Here is a 12,784-nt window from a genome sequence, read left to right on the forward strand (position 1 = left end):
TTATCTGAAATATTATTATAGATAGAAATAAACTGTTAACAGCAATAATGTACAGCAAAGTAAGACATAAAAAATAAGTAAACATGACCAAAATTGTCAATTGACCCCCTTTGGAGTTATTGCCTTTTTTAGTCAATTTTTAACAATTTTCATAAATTTTTTAAATTTTCACTAACATTTTCCACTTAATCTATTGGGCCAAGTTCATTATAGATAGAGATAATTGTAAGCAGCAAGAATGTTTAGAAAAATAAGATCTACAAACACATCCCCATCACCAAAACACAATTTTGTCATAAATCCATCTGTGTCCTTTGTTTAATATTCACATAGACCAAGGTGAGCGACACAGGCTCTTTGGAGCCTCTAGTTTTTGGTCCTCAATGCTCTTCAACTTTGTACTTTTTTTGGTCTTTTTAACTTTTTTGGATTCGAGCGTCACTGATGAGTCGAAACGCGCGTCTGGCCTATATACAAAATTTAGTCCTGGTAGTTATGATGAGTTAATTTCTTTCTAAGTTTTTTTTAGCTCAGTTGCTTGGCCTATCAAATCGCTCCTTCATCCGACTTCTGGCATGTCTGTCATCCATAATTTTACCTGTTATTTTGAAAACAACTATTAATAATTTAATTTTGGATGTAAGGCGTCTTCTTATTGGGTGACGTTATTTTGTTATCAGCCCATAGATATAATTTAGTTATGTGACCTTGACGTCATCAACGTTTTTTCATGGTTTTCTACGGTTTAAAATGGAATTTAGAATTTAATTATAAGAAATAACTGTAATATTTTTTCTGTCTGTTAGAAATAACATAAAAAATGAGGTGTACACTGTTAAATAACCTGCTTCGCCCGTTATTCAGTGTGCACCAAATCTTTTATGTTATTTTTTCATAGACAGAAAAAATATAACAGTCATTCCTTAAATAGAGAAATTTTAACCTAGCAAAAAATTTCAGAATGTTGAGCATTTTACCTTTTTACAACAGACAACTTTTATAGGAGTTTCTGACCTTAAATGACAAATTTGATCAATTAAAAATTTTCCCCTATAATATCAAAATTTTAAAAGATAGACAGTAGGGAGATTTACAAATACGACAAATGACCGAAATTTTCAGCCGACTCATTATGAGAGTTATTGCCCTTTAATGATAATTGTTAGTCCCCATTTACGATAGTAGAAGGGCATTATGTTTTCTGGTCTGTGGGTCTGTTCGTCTGGTGTACTGTTCGTCCCATTTCAGGTTAAAGTTTTTGATAAAGTAGAAGTCCAATCAACTTTAAACTTAGTACACATGTTCCGTATGATATGATCTTTCTGATTTTAAATCCAAATTAGAGTTTTACCCCAATTTTAAGGTCCACTGAACATAGAAATAATAGTGTGAGTTTGGCATCCGTGTACTTTGGACACATTCTTGTTTACATTTTACCTTCTTTAAAATAATATTCACAGGATTTTATAATTCTTATGATGGAATTATTAGAGAAGACCCAAGAATAGATAAAAGTAAAGGATTTTGGTATAAAAAATTAGACAACTTAAAAGATTCTGTGAAAAAACTAATTGGGAAAGATGACTACTTGACTTTACTGAAGGAAGATGCACAGCAAGCAGTGTTGGCATTTCTGCCAAAGTGGCAACTGATATCAATGTCATCAGATGGAGTGAATGGAAAAGAAATGATATCTTTGATTGTGAATATCAATGAAGGGCTAAGGAGTGTGTATGTCAAGCAGATGGACATGTTACAGGGAAATATGTTTGAAAGGGTGTTTGCAAAAGTAAGATTTATTTCCAGAGACGAAAATTTCACTTAATTAAACAGTTTAAATGTGATGATAGTAATGTTTGTTTTGCATCTGCATTGTGAACATTTTTTGTATGTCCCTACTTAAAGGAGGTGAGGCTTATTATTTTTTAATCTCTACCCATCTGTTTCTACTCTAAAAGGGTAAATGATTGTCCTTCTTCCTACAATGATCCACCATAGGTTTCCATGCTTGCTTAACCCTTTCCCCCATAATGACCCCTTTTGACGCCATCCCCTTTACTCCATAAAGACGCCTTTTGACGCCTGTGTAGTACCTCAGTTAAAACCCTTTGACTACAATGTGTCTGCAGTAGACTTAATAAAATTTGTATCCAATATGAAAAGGACTATTATAGGAATACCCGACTTAACTTTATTTGATGAAATAGTTGTTTTTCACAATGCATTAATACTTGAAAGCATATTTTCATGATTTTATTGAAAAATCCTATGCGAATCAAGTATGCAAAAAAAAAAAAAAAAAAAAAGTTCAATGGAGGAAAGGGTTATGATCATGTAATTTGTTACTTATGGTAATTGTTTAACCAAGATCTGTGATGTAGTGGTTAGTGCATTAAACTACTAACACAAAGGTTCCTGGTTCGATTCTTAGGCCAGGATGAAAATTTCCAGGACTGAATTTTTGGCTCTCCCTCGACACCATTTGCGAGTATGGTCTTGAGGAAATGATGATAGTCCCTTGGAAGGGGAAGATAAATGGCTGACCTGTGTTAAGAGAGAGCCATATATATTGCACGTAAAAGACACCCTTGTAGATTTCCAAAAAAAGCAGACTACAAGGCAGCACTCTCACCTGCAAAGTGGAAAGTAATTAATATAAGTTGTTTCCCAATCCACTATAAATAAATATGTTTAAATCAATTATCAATTGTTTTACAATATTTTGTGTAAAGATTCCTTTTATGCTATGCATTTTGGGCTTATAAATATCATTTATTGTTTAGCGCTTATGTTATTTTTATAGCTCATTTAGGGGACATATTATGGTATATAGTTGTCACACAACATCACAGCCAACCATTTTTTACTAGTGATGAGTCATGTAAACTGAAACATTGAAATATGTAGGGACATTTGTACAGACATTTTTTACTTGTTGTAGGACCACATAGATTGTAAAACAATAATTGTAAAAAAGTATAAGAATTAGCACAATTTATATTGCAATGGTAGATAAAATAACTATTTAAAATACTTGCATTGAGATCAATGTCTTAGCAGCATTTCACACAATGATTTTATTGTGTTTTAGGGCCTCATGTCTCCCATAAAAGAGATCATTCATAAATTGGAAAGAAGGAAGACAGAAAAACTTGATTTGGAGGCAAAGACACTTTGCTTAGTAACAGCTGTCACAGTGACACATATAGCTGTTGAGTTTGAGGTTCATTTGGCTAGGGATGAAAGAAGAATGTTGTGTGAGGCTTTACTGCCTAGTCCTGATTTTGACAGTAAAACGTCACCTGATGTTGAGGAAGCAGTGAAATTTCTTCCTAAAGATATTAAGTATGATTCAATAACATTTACACCTATTTTTGACATTTTTACTCTTTGAGTATGTTTGTTTTGTTCATTCATCGTTGACAATGTAATGGAATATGATGCAACTTTCATAAAAGTGAGAGGTTTAGCTAGCTATAAAACCAGGTTCAATCCACCATTTTCTACATTAGAAAATGCCTGTACCAAGTCAGGAATATGACAGTTATTATCCATTCGTTTTATGTGTTTGGACTTGATTTTGCCTTTTGCCTTTTGATTTTTGATTTTCCTTTTTGAATTTTCCTTTTTGAATTTTCCTTGGAGTTTAGTATTTTTGTGTTTTTACTTTTACACCATAATTTAGGTATATTTGGAGTCTAAATTAAAATCTACAGATTATTTTGATAATTTTCCAAAATAGATATTAGATAATCCTTTTTCTCAACAGTTGGCGTCTGTCGTCTGTTGTCCGTCGTCTGTCATCAAGCGTCATCTGTTAACTTTTACAAAAATCTTCTCCTCAAAAACTACTGAGCCAAATTTAACTAAACTTAGCCATAATCATCATTGGGGTATCTAATTTGAAAAATGTGTCCGATGACCCGTCCAGACAATCAAGATGGCCACCATGGCTAAAAATAGACCATGGGGGTAAAATATAGATTATGGCTTATAACTCTGAAACCAAAGCATTTAGAGCTAATCTGACAGAGTTAAAATTGTTAATCAAGTCAAGATCTATATGCCCTGAAATTTTCAGATGAATAAGACAACCAGTGGAGGGGTTGCTGCCCCTGAAGTGGTAGTTTAATGGAAAATTTCCGTTTTTGGTTATTATCTTGAATATTATTATAGATAGAGATAATCTTAAAACAGCAATAAGGTTCCGCAAAGTAAGATCTACAAATAAGTCAACATGAGCGAAATGGTCAGTTGATCCCTTTAAGGGCCAAGTGAGCTTTTCCCATCACTTTGCGTCCGTCGTCGTCCGTCGTCATCGTCGTCATCTGGCGTCGTTAAGTTTTACAAAAATCTTCTCCTCTGTAACTACTGAGCCAAATTAAACCAAACTTACTCAAAATCATCATTAGGGTATCTAGTTTAAAAATTGTGTCTGGTGACCCGGTCAACCATCCAAGATGGCCCCCATGGCTAAAAATAGAACATAGGGGTAAAATGCAGTTTTTGGCTTATAACTCAAAAACCAAAGCATTTAGAGCAAATCTGACATGGGGAAAAATTGTTAAACAGGTCAAGATCTAACTAAATCTAAAATTTCAGATGAATTGAACAATCCGTTGTTGGGTTGCTGCCCCTGAATTGGTAATTTTAAGGAAATTTTGCTGTTTTTGGTGATTATCTTGAATAATATTATAGATAGAGATAAACTGTAAAAGACAATAATGTACAGCAAAATAAGATTTACAAATAAGTCAAATGAACAAAATGGTCAGTTGACCCCTTTAGGAGTTATGGCTTTTTTAGTCAATTTTTAACCATTTTTCGTAAATCTTAGTAATCTTTTACAAAAATCTTCTCCTCTGAAACTACTGGGCCAAGTTCATTATAGATAGAGATAATTGTAAGCAGCAAGAATTTTCAGTAAAGTAAGATGTACAAACACAATTTTGTCTGCATACTTTGTTTAGTATTCACATAGACCAAGGTGAGCGACACGGGCTCTTTAGAGCCTCTAGTTTCTCTAACTACTGTGCAAAGTGCTTTATAGATAGATATATTGTTAACAGCAAGAGTGTTCAGTAATGTAATATTTACAAACACATCACATCACCAAAACACAATTTTGTTATGAATCCATCTGTGACCTTTGTTTAATATACACATAAACCAAGGTGAGTCAGAGTGACACAGGCTTAATTAAGACATAGTTAAAGATTCTGGTGATTAAAATTGAGAAAAATGGAGAACAGTTGGCAGGTGGTGGGCAGACAGTCACAATTTGTAAAAGTAAACCATTATAGGTTAAAGTACGGTCTTCAGCACAAGTTTTGGCACCAAACTGCAAGTGGTGAAGGGCCTAAAAAATGACTAGTATGAATCAATTCAAACAGGAAAACCACAGTCTAATCTATATAAAAAAAAAACGAGAAACACTTGTGACCCACATCAACAAACGACAACTACTGAACATCAGGTTCCTGATTTAGGACTGGTGAAAACAAATGCAGCGGATTTAAATGTTTTAATAGGTACCAACCTTCACCCTGTTTGAAAGGCTGAAACTATAGTGTAACATCACAACATAGAAAGACACACAATGAAATATCAATTGAAATGTTTAACTTAATCAAAAGACATATGAACACAAACAAGTGAATATACACTAAATAAATAAATATGATTTATGACACAATATAAATACAAAATCAATAAAGTAAGGGGTAAGATGTTAAACGATACATGTATCATAAAGACAACAATAACATTGGACAACATGATGCCAAATAAAATAATGTACACAGGTAAATGAAAATAATTTTGATGTAATGTATACAGTAATGGAATACGAAAATAATTTTTACAAAATCAAAGTAGGGGAACAGAAGTGAAAATGTATAGTCATACCAAACACATATCAAAGCTGGTATATGTAAGCTAAATATGTTAACATTAAATAACAAAAAAAGCATAAGTATTACTAAATCTATTAACCAGTCAAATTAACACAAAAGTATTATTTGAGAGTAATCAAGTTACTGAAAGCTAGTTAAAATCCAAAAACAATTTATGATAAAAAAATCATGCACCAGAGACTAAATTCAACTAAAACACATCCTAGGGATTGAGTATTTTGACGTCATGGACTGAGTTAAAGAAGTCTTGACTTGTGCAAAATAACTTAATTTTTAACCTTAAAATCAGCAGTTTTGGTTTTATATCCTGATCATTTCAATACATCTTATCATTATTTGTCCATCACCACTGGGTATTATGTAAGATCCTATAATATTTAAAGATGTCACAAGGAAAGAGTCTGAGATCATGGAGGAAAAAAATATGACATCAATAGCTTTAGTGTCATAAATTCTCAGATCAAAACACCACTCATATTTTTCTGTACTACTTTTATACCATAATATGTAAAAATATCGATCATTGCCATTTTGGTTTTGCCAATCAAATTGTCATGTCCATTTATGAAATTTTATTTTTTCAGAAACGTTTCACTATCAGTTTTGAAGTTTTCAAGAAACATAGCTGAAAACACATCTGACCCCAGCTGGATGTTTTGTGTTCCCATGATTCATTTTCTATTGAAAAAATGTAAACCTTTTGAAGAAGCACCAGCTGAAGTTGACCATGATGAGACTAAGCCAGAATGGTGGGGAATAGTGGAATACAGAAGGGACATTGACATTTTTAAACGCAAGGTTAAATGGGAGAGGTAATGAATTACTTTATCTAGTTATTGTGTGCATTTGTTAATGTCATTGTTGAAAAATGGAAACACATGCTAGAATTATTATTACAATTTCAGAAGAGCTGATTCCAATTAATGATAATCAACATTAATCAAAGTACTTAAGTACTGAACATAGGATGACTGTAAGTTCTGTTGGATGGTCATAAGCACTTGTCTCAGAAAAAAAATCACATCTCTATAGTGAGTCTATACCTGAAAGTAAGGTTAAGGTACATAGATATATTTTGTTCTGAGACAAGTTCGTAGGATGATGATGAATAAATGACAGGGAATGCAACCTCCCTTTAATAACTATAATATTGTAGTGATATAATAATTTTTTATGCCCCACCTACGATAGTAGATGGGCATTATGTTTTCTGGTCTGTCCGTCCATTCATTCGTTTGTCTGTCCCGCTTCAGTTTAAAGTTTTTGGTCAAGGTAGTTTTTGATTAAGTTGAAGTCCAATCAACCTGAAACTTAGTATATATGTTCCTTCTAATATAATCTTTCTAATTTTCGTGCCAAATTAGAGCTCTGACCCCAATTTCACGATCCACTGAACATAGAAAATGATAGTGGGAGTGGGGCATCTGTGTACTGGGGACATATTCCTGTTTATCAGTAAACTCTGGTTTGTTGTATAACAGTTATATATATATAGAATAATACATGGCAAAATCCTAATTGCATGCTGTATCACCTAGCCTAGGGAAACCAAGATCAGTCCTGAGAGCAGAAGGTCCTGAGGGCTTGTATTGGTCGAATGGAGATACAGCATGCAATACGGATTTTGACGTGTATTCTGTTTATCACATATTTTAATAGAGATGAACAGCAAGACAAATATTTCTTGATAAATTAGCTATCTATTCTCAACAAATTAAAATCATAAAAATTTGCATTTGTGTTTAATCTATGGCTCAACTGTAGGATGCGGAAGAAGTAGTTCCCAGATATCAATTTTAGTTGAAGTGATCATATGGGACTCATTTTTTTCCTATGCCAGGAAATACAGCAACTGAACGTCATTTATGTGCATTATGTTTTCTGATCCATCTGCTTGTTGGTCTGTTCGTCCTGCTGCAGGTTAAAGTTTTTGGTCAAGGTAGTTTTTGATGAAGTTGAAGTCCAATTTACTTGAAACGTTACTAGTATACATGTTCCCTATGATATGATCTTTCTAATTTCAATTAGAGATTTCCCTCCATTTTCATGGTCCACTGAACATAGAAAATGATAGTGTGGATGGAAGCGTCCGTGTACTGGGGACACAATCTTGGTTTTTTGTTGTGTGTTGACAATGTATGAGAAGTCTAATATTTTTTTTTATTGAACAACCTTTTATATTACAGATCCCATGAAGAAATAGTGGCAAAGCTGACACCTTACTTTGAAGTGGATTATCTTTTACCAAGGACTTTGATAGGATCACTCAATCTTGACATGCTCTTCTCTGTTGTTGAAGCTTCTAATAATATCTCTCCTGATATAATCCTAGCATCAATGTATTATTATTTGAAATATGATAGTAACTATGTAAGTTTTATTTTTCTTAATGATAAAACTGCAAATTCTGTGTTTTTTTAAAGCATTAGGTGTATGCATGATATGGTCATTGGTTAAATAACATTTTGTTAATGTGAAATAGAGAGCACTCATTTTTCAGGTTCAGTTCTTTCAAAATTGTGTCAAAGTATGTGTTTGCTTGACTTTGTTTTGAAAATTAAGTTAATTTGATTAATATAAAAAAGAAGATGGGGTATGATTGCAATGAGACATCTCTCCACAAAAGACCAAATGACTTTGATTAAGCATTCCTCAAACCCAAAAAAGTATTGAACAATAATAAGCAGTTAAACAACATAGAACAAAACATTTGAAAAATACAAGAAGCATACTGTTAAGAAAAGAAAAAAAGTTCAACTTCCGACAGAAAAAAATAGAGTGCACAACACTGTTTGTGGAGTATAACATGAGGGTATCCAAATTGCACCTATTTTGCTTTCTTTTGATTTTCTTATTGTTACTGAAAATGCTGTGAAACTCTACAATGTATGAATAAAAGGAAACATTCCTTTTTTAGGAACTGATTAAGAAAATTATTCACCATGTGTCTGAGAAAACTTTGAATATGGAGCTTGATCTGTAAGTTCATATAATGCACTGCTATATACCAGTAGATTATTATTTATATATCACAACTTTCTGGTAATTTAATTAGATTTGTCTTGAATTTTCAGGCTTGACTGAGTCCAAAACATTTCATAACTTTTTCTGTAATAAGAGTTTTATGTAAAAAACTTCAATTAAAAAAATATATATGTTTTTCAAACTTAAGATTTAATGTTAGTTGGTAGAGTGACCATTCTTTACTCAAGACATAGATCAAGTTTGGTGATTTAGGCTTATCATACCCTGTAGTTTAAAATTCAGCACACTATTTGATTCTGGGAGTTAGATTTTGTAGTTAATAAAGATCAAATTTCTATTTGAATGTAACCACCTCAGAACTGTCCATGGATTTGTTAGTGCATACAGAACATACAGAATTGCAGCTGACCTGCTTGCAGAAAGTTTAAAACGTCGTTATACTAGGAAAGATATTCATATGCCTGCTTTAGAAGTGTTCCTTATAAGCTTGGATGCATATGATAAAATACAGAGCAATCTAGACCCCAACAAAAAAGTCTATTCACAGTTTAATATTACAAAAGATGGCCATTTGAAAAAGTTTGAGGACTTTAAAGGAACAATAATTGATTGGCTAGAAAAAGAAGACTTCCGTTACAAAGAATTAGAATTCTTGCAGGTAAAATTGATACAAAGACGGAATAATTATAAATATTCATAAGCTATAAAATTTTTGGGCGATATCTTTTTGCGTAAAAAAATGAACTAGTTTGAGCCAATGCTTCTTCTGCGCCACTTCATTTTATAAATTATAGGTATCATTTGCGTCAAAATAAAAAAAATCTAATTGCGTCAATTTTATGAATTTATTTATTTTTACTTATTCATATCAACTTATGTCATGTGTGTAATTTGTTCTCTAGTGGAGAGATGTTTGATTGGCAATCATACCACATCTTCCAATTTTTCTAATTCCAAACTCAAAACAACTAAATGATTCATCTATAAAAAAAAGCCTATCACAACACCATTTAACTGCACATCTCCATTTAATTACTCTATTTAAATAGGCATAAGAAAGAATATACACATATATTTTTACATTCATGAGACAGTCTTAAGATGTCTGTTTGTAATTATAGATTTTTTATTTATTTCAGCGTTGGAATTCAGCATTTAAATTGAAAGTTCCAAATGGCAAAATTAAAAGTTCTTACACAACAGCCATGGAGAATTCATTACTAGAGATACTTCAAATCAAGGTTTTTTATATTTCTAACAATATCATAGTTGATGAAATTCAGCAGTTTAATATTACTGTATACTGTGAAAGTACTTTAATTCGTGGGTATCAGTTTTCGTGGATTGAGCAATATTTACATGTTTGTGGGTTTTTAAATTCGTGGATTTTAGTTTTCTTAAAACAAATTTGAAAAATTAAAGCCTTTAGAAACGAAGGTTACAAATAATCTGGATTAAAGGAAATTGCAAAGTAAACATTGACCTGTGTAAATCGTAGTGATAACACTAATTAACCGATGATAAAGTGATCAACAGATTAAAGACCATCAAAGGTATTAATTAGGCCATAAACATGTCACCTATTGAAAATAGTATCATAAACAAATGCTATAAACATATCTTGAATTGTCAAATAATTCTTATAAAATTCAAGCCCAGCATGAAATTATTATTTTCCAGCTATATGTACAAGAACTATGAGGATATAAAATGAATACTTTATCATACTAGCATATCAATACCGGAAATCTGACTTTCATCGATCAAAAATATATTTTATGTGAATTAAAGGATCAAAAGTTGTACAGTTTAGGTTATAAAAGATTAAATGAGTATAATCCTACATGCAGTTGTAGTTCTATGACTGCTATTAAAGTATTCTAAGATTTGGCGTTATTCAATATATTCTCTAGTTCATATCAGTGGTCAAACCTACCGATGGGGATCTTTCCATGTCTTGATTTGGACAATGGTTGTTTTATTTCGTTGGACACCTAAATTCGTGGATAAAGTCATCCGTGAAAACCAGGAAAATTGGAACCCCAGGAATAAAAGTACTTTTACAGTATCAGGTTTTTTCATGGTATAAAATTTCGCTATTGAGGGGCAAAAAAGTGTATAAAAAACTTTTTTTTGTTGTCAAATTCTAAATTTCCAATTAAATATTTTGATTGGTATTGAAATTTTTGTAGTTAAAAAGTGTACAAGTTGACAGAAAGAAAGAGAACAAGATAATCATCCAAGATGCCACTTAATCCAATTTCATAAAATCTACTACAGGCAATATATGAGTGAAGTCTTGTTTATTGACAACATTCTGATTAGGTTAATCAATGGAATTCTGGTAACTTAGATATTTGTTTCAGATGTACAAACTTCTTTTAAATGTTGTGGTTGTTTTATTAAGAAGTTGACTGTACAGAAACAACAACTTATACAAACATTTAATATTATGTCATAGTATGGTATACCTTAGTCTGTCCATCCATCCTCCGTCCATTCATCAGTCCGCAAAATGTCAGACATTAACTCAAAAACGCTTCAACCAATTTGGGTAAAACTTGGTGAATTATTTATATATATTGACATGAGCTCCCTTTCGTTTTTTTTTAGCTCACCTGGCCCGAAGGGCCAAGTGAGCTTTTCCCATCACTTTGCGTCCGTCGTCGTTGTTAACTTTTACAAAAATCTTCTCCTCTGAAACTACTGGGCCAAATTGAACCAAACTTGGCCACAATCATCATTGGGGTATCTAGTTTAAAAAATATGTGGCGTGACCCGGTCAACCAACCAAGATGGCCGCCACAGCTAAAAATAGAACATAGGGGTAAAATGCAGTTTTTGGCTTATAACTCAGAAACCAAAGCATTTAGAGTAAATCTGACATGGGGTAAAAATGTTTATCAGGTCAAGATCTATCTGCCCTGAAATTTTCAGACGAATAGGACAACCCGTTGTTGGGTTGCTGTCCCTGAATTTGTAATTTTGAGGAAATTTTGCTGTTTTTGGTTATTATCTTGAATATTATTATAGATAGAGATAAATTGTAAACAGCAAATATGTTCAGCAAAGTAAGATTTACAAATAAGTCAACATGACCGAAATGGTCAGTTGACCCCTTTAGGAGTTATTGCCCTTTATAGTCAATTTTTAACCATTTTTCGTAAATCTTAGTTATCTTTTACAAAAATCTTCTCCTCTAAAACTACTGGGCCAAATTTATCCAAACTTAATTTTTGGCTTATAACTCAAAAACCAAAGCAATTAGAGCAAATCTGACATCAGGTATAATTATTTATCAGGTCAAAATCTATCTGCCCTGAAATTTTCAGACGAATCGGACAACCCGTTGTTGGGTTGCTGCCCCTGAATTGGTAATTTTGAGGAAATTTTGCTGTTTTGGCTTATTATCTTGAATATTATTATAGATAGAGATAAACTGTAAACAGCAATTATGTTCAGCAAAGTAAGATTTACAAATAAGTCAACATGACCGAAATGGTCAGTTGACCCCTTTAGGAGTTATTGCCCTTTATAGTCAATTTTTAACCATTTTTCGTAAATCTTAGTTTTCTTTTACAAAAATCTTCTCCTCTGACACAACTGGGCCAAATTAATCCAAACTAGGCAACAATCATCTTTGGGGTATCTTGTTTTAAAAATGTGTTCGGTGACCCGGCCATCAAATCAAGATGGCCGCAACAGCTTAAAATAGAACATAGGGGTAAAATGCAGTTTTTGGCTTATAACTCAAATACCAAAGCATTTAGAGCAAATCTGATATGGGGTAATTTTTTTATCAGATCAAGATCTATCTGCCCTGTAATTTTCAGATAAATCTGACAACCCATTGTTGGGTTGCTGTCCCTGAATTGGTAATTTTA

At 32.4% G+C, this 12,784-nt stretch overlaps 1 protein-coding gene across 1 annotated transcript in view; it reads left to right on the forward strand.

Annotated features, from left to right (window-relative positions):
- The first annotated feature begins 1,467 nt into the window (after positions 1–1,467).
- The window catches only part of LOC134722103 (E3 ubiquitin-protein ligase rnf213-alpha-like), a 148,554-nt gene continuing 137,237 nt past the window's right edge, over positions 1,468–12,784 (forward strand). The window contains exons 1-7 of the mRNA XM_063585590.1: positions 1,468–1,789; positions 3,092–3,345; positions 6,500–6,727; positions 8,102–8,285; positions 8,833–8,894; positions 9,258–9,558; positions 10,040–10,141. Of these exons, the coding sequence (XP_063441660.1) occupies positions 1,658–1,789; positions 3,092–3,345; positions 6,500–6,727; positions 8,102–8,285; positions 8,833–8,894; positions 9,258–9,558; positions 10,040–10,141 (1,263 nt within the window). The 5' untranslated portion in view covers positions 1,468–1,657. The remainder of the gene's footprint in view (positions 1,790–3,091; positions 3,346–6,499; positions 6,728–8,101; positions 8,286–8,832; positions 8,895–9,257; positions 9,559–10,039; positions 10,142–12,784) is intronic.

Source organism: Mytilus trossulus, chromosome 6 (assembly GCF_036588685.1).
Source record: "Mytilus trossulus isolate FHL-02 chromosome 6, PNRI_Mtr1.1.1.hap1, whole genome shotgun sequence".
In the NCBI taxonomy this organism is placed as follows: Eukaryota; Metazoa; Mollusca; class Bivalvia; order Mytilida; family Mytilidae; genus Mytilus; species Mytilus trossulus.